Consider the following 18,206-nt stretch of genomic DNA (forward strand, 5'->3'; position numbering starts at 1 on the left):
CTTTGTATGTGTCATTTGCTACCCCTATTTATTGTACAGCGCTGTGTAATATGTTATATAAATGCTGATTATTATTATTAATAATAATATTGATTATTGGTATTGCAACACACCATACACATTTTTAAATGTGTGTTACCTAAATGCACTGGTGTGAGCCCAAAAAGAAAAAAAATGTACCAAATAAAAAATTTGGGCGCTGCCATTGCTGACTTCCACCTGGAAATGCTATTTCCAGGCTGCCATGCTGCTCCTTAGTGTTTTCTGAGTCGCTGCCAAAAATGCAGATGAAGAGCTGACTACTGGCATTATGCGATTTTTTAGCAGATGGATCAGGAAAACATCTCTATATCTGTAATCACTCTCTGATCACCCTGGAAACCTTTTTGACAATCTTTATGAAGGAACTAACTTCTGCTCTCCCCCCCCTCCCTCTTCCATAAGCATGAACATGTGGTCCATTTTTTTTACTAAAGGTCTATGGCAATTAGATCATGCTTAATTGACTGCAATTTGATGATTATAGGGAGCTGAAGTCTGTTCATTTATTAGAATGCCTACCTTCTAGTAGGACAATTAATCCAATTACTCCCAAATCCATCAAACTCAGTCCTTATGTGGCCCTATTAGGATAACCACTCACATTTCTGACAAGCCTCTCCCCTTTAAGGGATCCAAACAACTGAACCAGTCCCTGTAAAGTTGGGACTGTTGTGTGCTAGGAAACAACACAAAGTCACTTATCTTAAAACAAAGGGGTGTGACTAACCTTGCCTTTGAGTTCACTGATTACCCCTTAGCAGTTACACAATGAAGCCTGTGACTAAACCCCTGGTTAGTCATAGTGTTCATTAGTTATTGTGCTGGAAATCTATAAATCCCACATACGGGGCTTTGTCTGACACATCCCCACACTAAAATAGTTCATATACATGTTACTTTCTGAACAAGGTTGTAGCTTTGCCTTATCTTGCCTTATCAAAAGACTATATTTACAACCAGTTCATTTCTCTCTCTCTCTATTTCTCAGGTGTGCTATTACCTGATTTCCCACCTGCCCAGGGGCCTGTCCTCTGTGTCACCCCAGCTAGGCCCAGGCCCACCTGCTCTTGTCTGAGATGTTTATCTCTCTGTTAACTGTTTTATTGGCTAAGGTTCTCTATCATGATTCTCTTCTCATAAAATCTACACTCTATGTTGTCATTTAATTTCATAGCAATTGTGAAACTGTAGCACCATGTCCTCCAAACATTGATCTCTCCACTCTGCTTTTGCCTGCTTAGATCTCAAAGAATTCCCCACAGTTTTTTTGGCAGGCACCTTAATCTAAAACGGTAGTAAGAGCATATTGTGAAATTTATTGGAGAAATTTGAGGACATTGAGTGGTTTAATTTCTGCAGACACAACCAAACTGTGACCTGCAGCTTAATTCTGGGTGCAGGGTTTTCTTGCATTTCTGCCAAAACTTACCCAACCCATAAACTTCAAATCTACAGTCTTACTCAAAATCCACAATGACATCTGCCATGTTATAAGTAGGATGTTCTGTGCTACAGAGACTTTTGCACCTAGCTGTCAGATTTGACACTGCTGAGTTATGTAGGGAGAGACTACCATTCTACAAATGGGACAGTTAGCATACAGCTATCTGGCACTTTACCTTAGGCAGTGATCCATTACCTGTGCCTTTGTTAGTTCATAGTCTCATCTATGGCCTAAGTCAATGTTTTTGGATAAAACCCGTGAAGAACCAGGTTTTACTGCTCTTGATCCAGACTGCAAGATTTTAGCAAGGGTATGTATGCTTTGCCCAGCTACTATCCACCCAAAATTAAATCTCGAGTGAAGGTCTTCTTCAGCCACTTCATAAGTGCTCAAACTAAATCATGTCTTTTAAAGGATTGAGTTCAGGTTATCTTGACACTTGGAAATGCTCCCAAGTGTGCAGGTGATGATTCTGATCAATGTGTTACTTCACAAACCTCCTTCTTTGTATCATGGATGAAAGAGGAATGTCGAATGCTCCACTATATCAGAAAGTAACAGGCATTTTATTAACCTCCACAGGGCAAAAGAACACTGGCAGAGCAAAGAATAGATGAAATAGCAGGTTTGTGGGTAATCAAATAAAATTTGCTATGTACCTACCTAAATCAATAACATCAAGAACGAGAACTGCAGGGGGACTATAGATAAGCAGATCCCAATCCAACCTCACATCACAGCCGATTTTGGAAAGCAAAATTATTATCCAGAGGGATTCTTGATTCCTCATGTTGTTCTCAGGCTTGTTTTGTAGAAATACCATTTTGCTGTATGTGTACTGAAGACTAATAAATGTAAAAAAACAAGTTTTGGCCTTGACTTGTGATGAGAGCTTTTAGAGCGCAGGGAAAAATATGCAGAGAATTTATATGTGAGAATTATATGTGCAAAGGTGTTTAATTTCCAGATCCTTAAAAATGTCTGTTTAAACCAGTAGGTATACGGAAGCTTACTAAGAATGGTGAAAATACAACTTTGTCCTCAATGAGTCTGGCTCACCTCATGCACACAGCTGAAGAGTTCCCAATGAAAAGCACTCAGGTGATTGGCTAGATCTTCCGCCTCTATTCGATGTATATGAGAATCCTCAGGAGGCAGCTGAACCTCTTCTGGCAAGGGGACCTAAGACAGAATGATGTGTTTGCATTCATATGTTACCAACATAGGACGTTCTGCAATTTACTAGAATGTACAACACATTTTCTATATTTAAATAAACAGCAAGTAAAATCATTCTGTCACACTATTTTTTTTTTATCTATTCATTAACTTTTTATTCTATATTATTCTAGAAGTCAATGTTGTTGTTTTTGAGTATATACAATTGTCAGGTTCCTGTGTCTGGCTACTGATAGACTGCCCATCAGTGAAAGTCTGCAGTTACCCATTTGTGCAAAGCTAAGTCCAGTCTGGCACTGAATTTTCTGCATGTTGTCAATAACCTACCCAACACTTCCAAAGTCTTTATTTCCATTTTGGCTCTAGCATTTGACAGATTAATTCCAGGAGTAGGGGTTAGCATAAAAGGAAGGTGGGGTTTAATCTTGACATGGAGAGAAATATATTTTCTGTTTACTGTCTTAGGAAATAGACATACTTAACAGAGACACAGAGATAATTTGAAGACTAACACAGGTACTTAAAGTCTCCAGGCTCAGCGATTACATCAGCACTGCTTACTGTCTCAATACATTGTAAGGGCCATAATACCCTGCACTCACATTCTTGCTCTGACCCCAGGTATCATTCAACTGAAAGGCCAAGGACATTTTGTGGCAAAAAAAAAAGTTCCTGTGGGAAACCGATCTGGGTTGATAAGTGTTGCAACTTTGGCAGCTTTTCTATACCTCCACAATAGCATTTAAAAATATGTTTAAGCCTGGAGCTGGTCTTAAAAGTGTGACACTACACCATAAAACTGTTACATTGGGCAGTTTTTAGGCCAGAATAGACTCACCTAAAGCTATGTTTATACATTTGTCATGTAATTTAATAAGTATGTACAGAATATAAAATAAGTATCTGAAGAAAAGCCAATTTCTTACCAAAGAGCACAGCTCATCCCGATTACATGCAAACAAGTGACTGTTAATGCCCAACGTGGTAAAGATGCAACCATCATCTGGCTTCAGGAGAACCTTGTCTAAGAAAGAGAATAAAAAAACATTACAAATCCCAGACTGTTACATCTAATTAGGGAGCCCATTTTCCAACTCCATTGTGACTACAGAAAAAATAGTTGTGAGTTTTTAAGAGTTAAGCCCTTTCAGAACTTATATTCATAAACCGGTGGGTACTTATTTCTTATACCTCCAAAAATCACTAAGGCAAAACCTCTGGCATGGGCTATAATACTTTCATTTAGACTACTGAATTATTTATTATATTTATAAGGTGAGGAGGATGTGTAAAGTAATAGCTACTGTAAATGATATGCATTTCCAGGGGACAGGCAAGTACCCTGTTTGCTGCTCTGTGATTGGCACATTTTAGAAACCACAGAATGTTCCCTCACTAGGCAGCTCTGTCATTCCAGTTCTGCACCCCAGCTCAGTGCTTTCACTGTCAGAGCTGCTTATTGTTGTAGAATGATGGGAGAGCTGACACGCCGCTTGGAAACCAACACAGAGGAGGCTGGGTCATCAGAATGCTAACAAGATTGATTAGCTTCTCTGTCCCCTACCAGGATTCTCTAGGGACCCTCTCTTTTTTTTTTTCCAAATAATTTTTATTGTGAAAAAACATCAGGGTTTATACAAAAAATACAAAAATCTTACAGTATGGGTCAATGCTATACAACTAAAAATAGATGTAACGTGCAAAATTAAACCATAAACAGGATCGTGTATAACCAAATGGAGTATTTTCATTTTTCTTTCTTTCTTTTTTTTTGTAAAACAATGGAAGGGTATATAGAAAGGAGGGAGAGAAATATGAGGGAGGACAAATCTGATCAGTTACAACAATCTACTCACATTCAATATATTACCCACCAAAAGTATACCATTTAGTTAGCAGAGGCATGTAGTGAATCGGGCTGAGGGGGCTGCAACAGCCCATTATATTCCACTGATGTGGAGAAATGGTATGAAGAGAAATGTATCCAGTGGTACCAAGTCTGGGCAAATTTGTCCGCTCTCTTGGAATCAGTGGATATCATATGTTCCATATGCTAGATATCATTTACCCTTCTCAACCAGTGGCTTACAGTTGGGGGAGAGGTGCTCTTCCAGCAAGCAGGTATACACGCTTTAGCAGCGTTCAATAGATGTCTCAAAAGAGAATTCTTGTACACCTTGCGCGAGAAGTCAGAGAAGCGCCAGGGCCAGTTTAGCTTTGATATCAACATCCGTAAAATTAAGGATAATTTCAGCCACTAAGTTCCAATAAAATTGCAATTTGGGGCACTCCCAAAATATATACAGCACCGTGCCCTGAGCTATACCACATCTCTGGCAAATGCCGTCAGTATGTGGAAAGAGCTTGGCAAGCCGATCAGGTTTCCTGTACCAGCAGGTAGCCAGCTTGTAGTTATTCTCCTGATATCTATTACATTGGGGAACCTTTCTGACTGAGTAGTTATATGAATTTAGCTCCCTGCTACTCAACCACTCCATTTATTTGGCTGCTGCAAAATCTCATCTTCTCAAGATTTTACAAGTTTGTTTATGTTAAGGTGATGAGATGGTTAACTAAAACAAATTATGTAAAAATTTCATTCCATGAGCGGATCTGTTAGATGATGTTAGTGATTATTTTAGATATGGTTAATATGGGTTCATCCTTATTGCTTAAGGTTAGAGGTCTTTTGAACACCCTGAACCGTGTCAATGTCCCAGCATTATCATTTCCCACAGGATCTAATTAAAAAAACATATTTGTAGATTTGGAATCTTTTCTTTTAACTGGCCCGTAGCAAGGACATTTTCAAACATATTAAGCTAGATTCCTCAAGCTGCAATAACAGGTAAAGGCATGTTAAAGTGGCTTTTCAGGAAATATAATCAAACATTTGATATGAATACTGCTTGAGAGGCAACCTTGGAATGCCATATTTATAAGGTGGGGGAGGATATGTAAAATAATACCTACTGTAAATGGTATGCATTTCCAGGGCACGGACCAGTACTATTACCTTTATTTAAACTCTTAAAAATACAACTTTTGTATGCATTTTCAAGAATTAATAAAGACAAAGGAAAGAAGAATTAGAATGGAGGGAAAAACTTCTAATCACCCCAAAACACCAATTCATGTAAATGGTGTCATTTGGAGCATTTTATACTCTTTCCAAGGGCTGCAAGATGCGTTTTCTTTACAGCCTATCAAGAAAAACGCTCTGGTGTGGACTGGCCCATTGGAATGAATGGGTGTTTAAAAGTTCGGTTTAAAAGTTTAGGAAACAGTTCATGTAGGCATCTTGGATGTAATGTCAACAGTCCAAACAGACTAAAGCTACGTACACACTTCCAATTATTATCGTTGGTAAACGAACGACGAACGATCCTGCACGATATCTGCGAACGATCGTATAGCACCGATCCTGTACATACAGATAACGACACGATCGTTCGTAGATATTGTACACACAATAGATGCGATCGTTTGAACGATACAGGAAGTTACGTGCACCACAGGAGCGTTCGTTCATCACGCATGCTCAGACCATGGACGATCAATGAACGATCGTACACACAAACGATGGTCAACGATCGTCGTCCAATCCGATCCGCCGGTCCGGTCGTTCATTTCCAAGGACTTTCCTCGTTCGTCGGCGTCGTTGGTTACTTTTTTTTACGAACGATTTTTGCCCAATCGATCGTTCGTCGTTCGTTCGTCGTTCATTTTAAACAATAAAAATTGGAAGTGTGTACGCAGCATTAGAGCTGTCACTTAAGTGACAATTTGTGGCATTCTCCTTCTTCCTTATCTGCTACATAAAAGTTTTGACAAGAGGGGCAGAGGAGCTGGGACACAGGCACAGTGCTGGGGCACTAACAGAGAATAAGGAGCTATGACATGCAAAATGGGAAGGTAGGAGGCGGCTGTGCAAAGGAATTATCTCTTCCAGAAGTTGTCAAATTCCCTATTCATTTCAAAGACATATCGAAAGCTAATTGCTTATGGAAAGACAAACATTGGATGCAAGCATTTAAAATGCTTGATTTTTCTGCTTTTAACCTACAATTTTATGCACAGGATCCAGTGAATGTGCAGAGGATAGGTCTGACTATATTGACCTCAGCAAGAGGTGAGGTCTCTCTCACATAAGAGTCTCCCTATTTCCGCTGAATTCTTCCTAATACAAAATAAATGGAAAAGGTGGGTGAACGAAAGGTGAAGTCCTTAATCAATAGGAAAATTCTGAATCTACACAAAGCTGAAATGTTAGTTTTGGTTGAATTGAACCTTAAAGAAAATACAAATGCTGTCACTCTCCAAATAGACAGAGACGAGCTCTGCCAGCCCCTTTCCATCTCTCTGACATACTGACATTTACAAGCACTGACAGAATGCCTTTCAGATAAAACACATACACACACACACACACACACACACACACAGATCCAGGCTGTACGCTTTCCACACATGTACAATCACGCTATCACGACCCCCTCCTATCACTCCACACACATACATTGTCACGTGCTGAAGCTGCGACACATTCTCACTAGTACTGTCAGACCTGCTCCAGAAATAGTCATCCACCCCCAATCTTATTCCCGAGATCCTTTCCAAGTCTCCTTAGGAAGACATTTAACATTTAATGGGCCAGAATTTAAAACAACAGAGGAAAAAAAGATCAGATTCCTGTAAAAAGCAAGCATTTTTTTATTCTTCAATGTCTATTGAGTAAAATGTACTATAAGCAGACTGCAAATGTTTTTTGGATCTGTAGTCACATTTTTTAAATAAATATTTGCATACACAAAAATTAGACACAAGAATCTCCATGCCAGGTTTCCTAGTTTTGTATGATGAGCCAAACATCCAGGCTTTGCTGAGATGCACGTGTCAGCCTTTGTATATAACATCTAAGTCATGATATCCATTTTGGCGTCCTCATCACACAATATTGTCATACCACGCATACCACACATAATGTAAACTGCAGGCTTTCCATTGTGCTTTGCAAAGAAACATTTGAAAGCTGACAATTATACCAATACCATTTACAACATAGCTGTCACATTACACTTTTTATCAAAATAGGTCCTGATAACTATGTTTGCCTTAATGACCATGTGTACAGGAAGGCATTATTCAGATGGAATTATTCATCTTGCACATGTATATACTGATAGTTTCCACTTGTCTTGGATCCTGTGGGATAGCTCTGCCCAGAAACATCCATGTCCCACAACCTGGCCTGCAGGATCCAGAACACTGTACAAAGTGCCAGCCAATGTTGACTACTAGAATGCTCCCTGTGTTCCTGCACGTGGCATTATGTTGGCACAGCTGACCAGAGTGACCTACTACTAGTCAAAGTAGTGAGGCAGAGAAGAAGCTAATTTTATCCCACTTACACCAAGGATAATACTTGTCTTACTCCCACGGACACGAACAATGGGACTTTTTACTTCAATTTTCCCTTGAGTGTGCTCCTAAGCCCGTGTTTGTGCATTGCCGGACCTATGACCCTCAACTTGTTATATCTTCATTTTTCAGCCTTGCCTTTCTGCCCAAAAATATACAAAGTACTCTCAAAAGGCGCATACAGCATTTTAAATCCTGCATGAAGCAAGCAGGACAAGTTTTCTACTTGCACATTGTAATCCAACTGCCAATCCCATCTTAATAGAAGCAAGTGCTCCAGTATACAGAACTCATCAAGTTAATTGTAAAGTAAATGTAACAGCACCAACACAATGTTAAAAAAAATATTTTTTTCTCCCTTCCCATCCTATTCTCTGTGATCACTTATGTTTGGAGAAATTTTGCCTTGGTTACCGTCAGCAAAGGAAGTAATAGGAAATCTCTCAACAGCAAAATCAGGAAAGGTTAGAACTTCTTACAACAACCTCATTTTTCTCATCTTAGTGTTAATCTTAGTGTTAGCTACAGGATGTAAGGAATATTTGAGTACTTAACTCTGCAAAGGAAATTTCGTTCCTATTCAACACTAAATGTACACCTACCCCAGCCCTAAGGTTACCCTTTAAAAATATAATTATAAGTGCTAGAATTATGAGTGCCAAAATCGATCTGTCGTGTGCTTTATTCTACTAGCATTAGGATCTTGCTGCCAGGAAATACTGAACATTTTTTTCCTGAATAATAAATCCAAGAGATACATTTAAAGAATGATGTAAGCTTCACTCACCTCCAGAACTGGTTACTGCCACTAATATTAAAGGCTCCTCTCTTTGCCCTTGCTCCTCTGAATATTGCAGCTTCTCAGAGACAGAGGTGAGAATATCAGAGACCGATGCAGACAGGCGACTTCGGATGGTAACATATGAGTGGTCAGGCATATAGACCCTGCAGAAGACTGAAAAGATGAAAAATGAAACAATTGTCAGACTAGACCATTAAAAAAATGATCCCTATAAATGAAAGAAGGTTCATCATGTTTGAACAAAAAGGAACATAGGGCTCTAATTTATATTTAGATCTACCCATATACCCATAGATTTCCCTTATATATTTCCTACCTCTTTCTTACAAACCACTCTATGTGCACAGTTCCAACATCCCTCCCCTTATTAAACCATGGCAATAGTACTGATCTGTTGGATTGGTTACTACAAAAAAATGACTGCTTAAGCTCTGATTTCTTTGTCTGGGAATTAAACATTGAAGCAACATAAGTGTCCTGATGATGTCAGTAATATCCGTGTTAGACAGCAATACAAATCAGAGCCATTACAGCTGACCCTCCCTCTAAGTTTTCTTGTCTAGGTGATTGTCAGAGGTTTATTAGAAGACTGATTTAAGTATTTATTTTACCTATATATAACATTCATATCATATACTACATGATTGTTGTAATTGGTATTTTAGAAATATTTGCCTGATATTCAGTTTTAAGCTATATACCACCATCAGATTCTGCCACCAGGAATATACAGTATTTTTTTTACCATTTGCCATAAAAAAATAAACTAGAGCTAACAATACCTGAAAGACAATTAAGCTTCAAGGTAAATGTGCCTAACTAATACTAAATATATTACAATTTGGATAAAGACCTTCACAGGTTATTCTGTATACAATTATATGAACACAACCAGAAACAGCAAAAAGAAATTGTCATATCTAATGAGACTCTGCAAACATATAAACTTACTTTCATCTGAACCCCTGAATGCTACCCGTGGCTGCAGGCACGAGTCAATCCGTCGAAAATGGCGGAATAAGGGCTTAACCTGTTTGGAACAGGGAGCCGCGCTGCCATCTGTAAGCCTGCGTGAAGAGTTTGACATATTAGACTAATGATCAGATGTATTCCTCAAACCACAAAAATGAGAACCAAACATTCTATAAAGTACAGTGTTCTTAAGGGTGGAGGATATGTAAAAAAAATGTATACACTACAGTGGGTATTGAAAAGCAAAATCTAGCACATAAAGAAATAACAGTATGGAGTCCACACAAGTGGACAGTCCTGGTCTATAGCTAAAAACACCCTCTACTGCCTGGTAGCTTCCACAAGTTTCTAATGCCGTGTGTTAATTAGAAGGTTTTGCACCAGGAATGAAAGCAGAGACTGCAAGCTGTATTTAAATCTCTTTGTTAACCCCATAGGACTGAAACAAAGTTCCCCTTGTACAGGCAGGTGCCATATGGTTCCACATAACTTCTGTTCTAAACTTTAAATGTTGTGAATACTAGTGATACCTAAACATGATAGAGGTGATGAAGGCTGCACTGAACTAAATCAGGCAGTCTTATAATTATTAATATTAATTACCAGGATTTATATAGCACCAACATATTACACAGTGCTGTACAATAAATAGGGGTTGCAAATGACAGATACAGGAGGAGAGGACCCTGCCCTGAAGAGCTTACAGGCCTTAGAGCTGGAACCCTGACCAGTGGCTTGGAAGGTATTTGGGGACTTTTACCATCATTTGAAATGTCTCTGCAGCTCATCAGTAATGCTGTGGTCGATAATCTACCACTGTATAGTTTTTATAGGATTGAGGTGAACCAAATGTTATTAGATAGGAAACCTAAATAATGCCTAAAGACATTTTTTTGTTATTTTTAAATATGACTCAATAATTAAAAAAAAATCCTGAATACCACCTTAAAATGCCAAGCAGTTATAATGAGTGTTGCCAACTTTTTGCTGAATGGTCAAGGTCTCCAATGCAATATAAAAGGTTTACCCTTGGGACTGAGTCTCTGTTACCTATTTGATTCTATTCGGGTGACCCAAAATACTATTCAAATTGTTTTGCTATATTTCTATGAATAGTACAATAAATACCTGCTGAATCTACCAGACACCTTGTAAACTGATAACTTTATTTGCAGAAGGAGGGGTTTTAGAAATGAAGGGGGTAGAAGAGAAGGATGTGTCCTTTGTAAGACCTTGTCCCTATAGGTGGTAAATGTTTTCTCTGGTCCCCAAAAGCCTGGTAACCTCATATGACCACAATCATGTTAGGCAATTACAGTATACATATTGGTGTCAGCATTCTATCCAATACCAAAATGCACAATGCAATGTATAAGCCTGACAATACAGCCACTTGAAAATGTGCCTTTTGCTCTTAAGACAGAATTCCTGATGTTAAAAAGGAAAAAAAAAGCTCTTCTCTGAAATACCAACACCATCACAGCCAATCTTACCAAACACTTTCTACTACCCACAATTTCTGTCTTAGATTTTCCATTTACATCATTTCCTATAGATCTCAACCCACAAGGACATTGATCTGCCTTAAAACTATGCAATAATGCCAAATCACAGTAACACTCATCATGCTTTCCAAATGTTAGGAAGCAGAGATTTCTCTCTTAGATTGTAAGTTCTTTTGGGCAGGGTCCTCTCTCTTCATGTGTCATTGTTTGTATCTGTCTGTCATTTGCAACCCCTATTTATTGTACCGCATTGCAGAATACTTTGGCGCTATATAAATATAATATAACAATTTCTTTCATTTCTTTGATTTCTGAGCTCAAAGGATACTGTGTTGTCACATCAAACAGAAAGTTTGGAACACTCTATATTTGTGCCACATCCACAATTATTTTCTGTACTTGCAGCATATTTAAAGTGACACAGGATAGAGTAATATGGAAGTGCTGTATGTTTGACTGTATAAAATATGTTTCTTTTCTGTTTTTTTATTATATTTTTGCACTTTATTTCTCTATAAAGAACGTGGCCATAGTTACACAATTTACAGTATTTTTTCCTTCCAGACAAAATTTTGTTTTTTCCTGCATTTGCCCGGAGTTCTTTGCTTCTACAATATAACATTAGCACTGTGGAATGCAATACTGTGGGGACAGAACATGTCAATCTTTGTTATGTATTTTTCTACCTGAGTTCAGCTGTCTCCACCAGTCGATGCAGCCTGATGACATTCCCCTCGAGCTGTGGAAGGTTAGGAGCATCCCGCATCACCAAGACATAGAAATCCTGCGGGGCAACACAGTAATTATTGGTGGTCTTGGCAGATTTCATGCAAACCATTCACATCCCCAAAACACATTACATCATTTTTGCAGGCTAAACTATTAGTCACAAAATGTTTATTATTAATAATACCTCTCTCAGGTATAAGGTCTGGAATAATAGTTTATTTAAACAAATGATCAATTTACTTCTTAAAATCATTTTTGGATACAGGTCATGTATACAAGTGACTTCAAAAGGATTTTGTTTTTACATAACAAAAACGTATTAGAAACAAAAATATAATCAATTTTATTTAAAAACATATATTTTTTTATAAAGCCATGGTTGGAAAAGTATGAATTGAGTTCCACTGTGACCTTTGAGTAATTAACCTTAGTAAAATCCTTCTGACCTCAAATAAAGTTTTAGGTGACCTTTTGGCCTTGCATCATGACCTTTGTCCTGTGGTCTTTAAACATTTCTGGTCACCCAGAGCTGTTTTTCTCTGTTGGATCTTACCTTGATTAGCTGGAAAGTGCGCTCCTCTTCCTGCAGGGAGTCCTTATAGGTGTCCAGAAGATGCAAAAGAGCACAGAGGACAGCTTGCTTCTTCTGCACAGCATCGCCTCCTTCCCACGTCGGAGACGTATGTCGGCTACACCCACAGAAAGTGTTTAAGTCAAGGAAAAATACAACATGAAACCACACCATGATGTATGATGGGAATATAGACAGGTGGAGCTTTGGTAAGATGATAAATAAAGAAATATTTACAGGTACTGGCAACTTTTAGCTGTCCCTGATACAGAGGAACAGTCTTGAGGTGACGTGCTGAATAGGAGAAAGGTTTATGAGTATTTATGGCCATTTTAAAGTTAGAACACTGCAGGCTGCTCCAAAAAGTCCAGGTAAACTTGGCTTTATAGTTTTATTACAGATAATGATGAGGGATGGACAGTGCAAAACAAACTATTAATTGCTTGGTATGCAATTTGTCTTTTTCCACCATTACTTTACTTGCTTAAAGTTAACCAGTCATGAATGAAATATGAGGATTTCCATTACGGACTTCCTCCTCAAAAAGCAAGTCCCCGGGCTGTTGTACTAACTCTTTAGCTACTTTTCTAATCATGGACTTGGGCAAATGTATTGGTAAGCAAAGTTGGGGACAATCAGAAGTATACTGCATACTTAAGGGAATAAGAAATAGGTAAGACTAAGTAGTAGTTGCCACAATTTTAGGAAGACCACAATAGTCAGATTTTAAATATATATATTGTTTAGGCTTCTTTATATTGCTTGGAAATTGTTATTATTCAGCATTAGATTGTGCGTGGTAAAAAATTCCTACTATCTTAGTTTACTAGCTCCCACATATTCCAAAGCTTTTACACAAAAACCTTTTTTACTTTCCTCCTTGATAGCTTTGTTCTTTTCTGGAGCTTACAATCTAAGGTCACTTGACCAATTATAAAAAAAACAGACACTCACTCCTTAATGACATTATTTTTTGGTAGAATCCAATTAGCTTATTAGCTTATCCAATAAGCTGTTCACTATATGAACAGTTCTTAAAGTAAACATGTGCTTGTCTATGCAAGGCAAAGCATTTTCAGGGTTACACATTTCCCAGCACCACATATACCGTTTTCCACCATTTTTCAGGTATGGAGGACCATGAGCTTCACACCCCATGGTAAGATGATTCGATCAGGGCTGTTACATAGGAACAGGGAAATCCCCAATCAGGCTATTTATTCTCCAAGCCATTATTTAGAGAAGATTTAGTTAGGATTTCCAATAGTTTCCTAATGCATTAAAATGAAGTAGTAGAGGAGTGAAGGAAGGTAAATGCAGCAGGAAAAGGAAGAGGGGGTAGTTAAGTAAACCTGGTGTACAAAACTCCAACCTGCTGGACCTGCTCCAAAGCACAGGGTCACTTTAAAGCCCTTAAAGAAATACTAAGGCAAAATACACACATGCAATATTTGCAATAACAAATGACTGCACGATGCATGAACGAGCGCTATACATACAGGACCTTTCTGCTCTATAGAGAGGGGAGGGGGAGAACGATGGAGTTGCGCTCTCTTCCCTTCTCTTGCATTGTGATCGTTCTTCGTCCATCGTCTGTGGATCCGCCAGGATAGTCGTTGGGACGATGGACGACGGGCACTGTACACACGCCTGATTTTCGTCCAATATCAGCCCTGAGCCGATTATCGGACGAGATCTATTGCACGTGTGTACGTAGCCTAACACTTTGCCCTTTCAGGAACAAGTGATAGTGCCTCTGAATTTGTCTTCTAGCAAATCATCACAGATCCATGGTCTCTGGTCAATGTCCAATAACTGCTATGAAGCAAGGCTTTCAGAAATTCAGCCACAGGTGATCTCTCCATATGACAGTGACCAAGTGACCAGGCAATGTAGCCAACCTAGTGGAGAAAGTGGATCTGAATGGGCAAAGTGACTGTGTCTCTTTAAACGCCAACAAAACAAGTTTCTTTTGATTCCTGTGATTGGTTGGAATAATTTTACTTTAATGTCCCTTTGACAGCAGAATAAATAAAGATTGAAACAAATGTCAAACACAAAATGAGAACTTGTCTTTACCTCCTCCCAGCAAAGAGACTTCTTATCGCTTCCTGCTGGGACAAGAATCGATGGCAAATCCCCCATAATGGGGCAACCCAAAAATCATAAAAATCTGACAAATACTTACTGCCTCTGGGCGAACATAAATTGACAAAGTTATAGTACACATACAGACCTATTAAATATGCCAATGTACAGAAAACCCCAAAAGGATATTATTGTTGTAACTGGACCAGAAGTTCATCCGTAGGCAGAAACAGAGTGTGGGTGAGTATAAAGTCGTCCAGCGCTAGTTCTGGTGGAAGATGAAAAAAAAAAAAAAAACATAAGTATTAAAGATAAATGCAAAATGGGCCTCATGTAGAAAAAAAAAAAGTAAGTGTGTTATTAAAGCAAACATTAAAATGCCCAGTGCCTTTTTTTTATTGTACAATTTGTTTGAATCTGACAGATGGACACATTATTCAATCAAACGTGTATTGCTCTTAGCACTAAAAGCCACCGAAATTGAAAATGATTATGCTGCACAAGTTTAAAGAAAAAGGATTTTTACTGTCTATAGTAATTGATTTTCAAGATGAACCTGGTAGACATCATTTTATTTTAACCTTGTTAAAGCTGAAGATATATTTTGCTTTTGCTCTATCTTCTCCCTCATCATCATGCTAATGACATTGTTAAAAAAAACCTTTCCACTTTCTGTAAAACTGTGACAGTTTTGTACTTGTAAGAAAGGCTAACTACAGAACATTTTGGCCTCTAACGCCTTGTTCCCACTATAAGGAAGTAAATTGCTCTGCATTAAACCACAATACATTATACTGCAGAGCCACCTGCATTGTTGACTGTTGCAATACTGACCATGTTCATTACACTAAATGGGGCAGTGCATAAAAAGCACACAGCAGCGCAACTCATCAGTGGAAATATAAGACATTGCGTTGTATGCAGGTCTGACACCATTGCATATTGACCCATATATGACACACCATATATTATATATATATTTTTTTTTTCAGTGGAATTACTTAATTGTGTTAAAATGTATCCTTCTTCCATCTCTTAGACATACCTTCTTTAGCATTTATCATATGACATTCTTTACACTTTTAATGTGCCCCAGCTCTATTTGCACACACCCTAAACTTTAGTTATGCAACACAAAAGTATGTACTGTACTTGTATGTGTGCCCTGGCATGTTTACATGAGCACGCCCAATTACTACCTGTATAACACAGTATACTCAATGAATTAGCATATCTGCATGACTACTGAGGAGGAAGACTTGAGCATTAATAAGCAAAGGTACAAAATCCACTCCAAATTACACAGACGCTAATCACAGTCTGATCCTATTCTGGAGTCAGAAGATTACCGAACATAAAATGGTCACTCAGCCCTGTTACCTGTCCTGATAATCTGTAGTCAAGAGGTCACTGTATATTACACAGAACCCCAGCACTGTGATCCTGTCCTATAATCTGCAGTCAGGAGGTCCCTATACATTATATAGACCCCCAGCACTGTGATCCTGTCCTATAATCTATAGTCAGGAGGTCTCTATATATTAAATAGACACCCAGAACTGTGATCCTGTCCTCTAATCTATAGTAAGGAGGTCTCTGTACATTATATAGACCCCCAGCACTGTACAATTTTTATATAGTCACCCAGCACTATATGATACCACCCTATAATCTGTAGTTAGTAGACCGCTATACATTATACAAATACCTAGAAATGTGTGATCCTGTCCTAAAAATCTACAGTAAGAAGATCGCTATAAACCATGCAGTTACCCAGCACTGTCTGATCCTGTTTTATACTCTGATGTCAGCTCCCTGTACATTATATAGACAGGCAGCACTGTGAGATCATGTCCTATAGTTTGCTGTCAGGTCCCTGTACATTATATATGCAGGCAGCACTGTGAGATCCTGTCCTATAATCTGTTGTCAAACCCCTGTACATTATATAGACAGGCAGCCCAGGAGGATCCTGTCCTATATTCTGCTGTCAGGTCCCTGTACAATATATAGACAAGCAGCACTGTGAGATCCTGTCCTATAATCTTCTGTCATGGCCCTGTACACTATATAGACAGGCAGCCCAGGGAGATCCTGTCCTATAATCTTCTGTCATGGCCCTGTACACTATATAGACAGGCAGCCCAGGAGGATCCTGTCCTATAATCTGCTGTCAGGTCCCTGTACAGTATATAGACAAGCAGCACTGTGAGATCCTGTCCTATATTCTGCTGTCAGGTCCCTGTACATTATATAGACAGGCAGCCCAGGGAGATCCGGTCCTATATTCTGTCAGATCCATGTACATTATATAGACAGGCAGCCCAGGGAGATCCTGTCCTATAATCTGTCAGGTCCCTGTACATTATTTAGACAGGCAGCCCAGGGAGATCCTGTCCTTTATTCTGCTGTCAGGTCCGTGTACATTATATAGACAGGCAGCACTGTGATGCTGTCAGGAGGGTGTTTTACATGATATAGCACCCGATGATCAGTCCATATAAAAATCTCAATAAACATCAGCAGTGCAAAGTCATCAGTAACACACTGAATTAAACTAATCTTAGACATTTCTAGCCAGGAAAAGGTTACATCTTGTTATGCCGATGGTTTCTGGGTACAGAAAACGCAGTGACAGTCCTTTCTACCCACGCACCTTGTTAGTAAGAGAATAGGACAGGCCTCACAGCTCTGCACTAACCACCATAATAATAGCTCAGTAATACAAGTGGCAACATGAAAATGGGGCTATAGCATATAATTTAACCTGTACAATAAATAGTGGGTTCTATTCTAGTAAACAGTGGAAATCCTCCTGCAGTATGGCATTCATGCTAGCACTGGGGTAGGGGTGATGGACCCCCACGTTCCACATAATACAATCTATTTTCAATATTCTGGGGTATTGAGTGAACAGGCGTTGTATTTGAGTGATGTGGTGGGGGTGGGTATCTGGGGGAGGGGATGTTCAGTAGAACTTCATGTCTTGCTTCAACCTGCTGTACAATCTGTTCTGTAATATTGTAGAAGATTCAGTGCTCTGTATAGTCCTAGAGCTACCAGAATTTCAAGCCTTGGCAATATTAAAGCTTTCAGATGTGAATTGATCGATATGAGCTTGCTTACTGTGAGTCTAGCAAGCTAATTTAATAAGCGTAATGACAATTTGCGAAATTCAGAAACCCACAGCAGCCAATCAGAAAATGAATTTGATGAAGCTCTAAGAATGACTGCCCTTCACACTTGGTCTTTTATTACTGTACTGAAAACTATTAAGGATATGTCTGGCACATTTACAAAGAAGGAATAAAAGAAATCTAGGATCAAGTGATTTGCCAGCATCTCTCCAACCTGATCATGACAGTAACAGTACCCATGTACCATAAACAAACTACCATCTCCCCAAGTGATGATCAGATCTGAAATCATTATGTGAAATTAAACCAAGGAGGA

At 38.8% G+C, this 18,206-nt stretch overlaps 1 protein-coding gene across 1 annotated transcript in view; it reads right to left on the reverse strand.

Moving 5' to 3' along the window:
• The window catches only part of RAPGEFL1 (Rap guanine nucleotide exchange factor like 1), a 40,287-nt gene that overhangs the window by 12,001 nt on the left and 10,080 nt on the right, over positions 1-18,206 (reverse strand). Inside the window, exons 2-8 of the mRNA XM_072414820.1 lie at positions 14,943-15,021; positions 12,648-12,798; positions 12,052-12,149; positions 9,840-9,955; positions 8,874-9,041; positions 3,592-3,689; positions 2,546-2,668 (exon numbers count right to left, since the gene is read on the reverse strand). Of these exons, the coding sequence (XP_072270921.1) occupies positions 2,546-2,668; positions 3,592-3,689; positions 8,874-9,041; positions 9,840-9,955; positions 12,052-12,149; positions 12,648-12,798; positions 14,943-15,021 (833 nt within the window). The remainder of the gene's footprint in view (positions 1-2,545; positions 2,669-3,591; positions 3,690-8,873; positions 9,042-9,839; positions 9,956-12,051; positions 12,150-12,647; positions 12,799-14,942; positions 15,022-18,206) is intronic.

Source organism: Pyxicephalus adspersus, chromosome 6, assembly GCF_032062135.1.
Source record: "Pyxicephalus adspersus chromosome 6, UCB_Pads_2.0, whole genome shotgun sequence".
Taxonomy (NCBI): domain Eukaryota; kingdom Metazoa; phylum Chordata; class Amphibia; order Anura; family Pyxicephalidae; genus Pyxicephalus; species Pyxicephalus adspersus.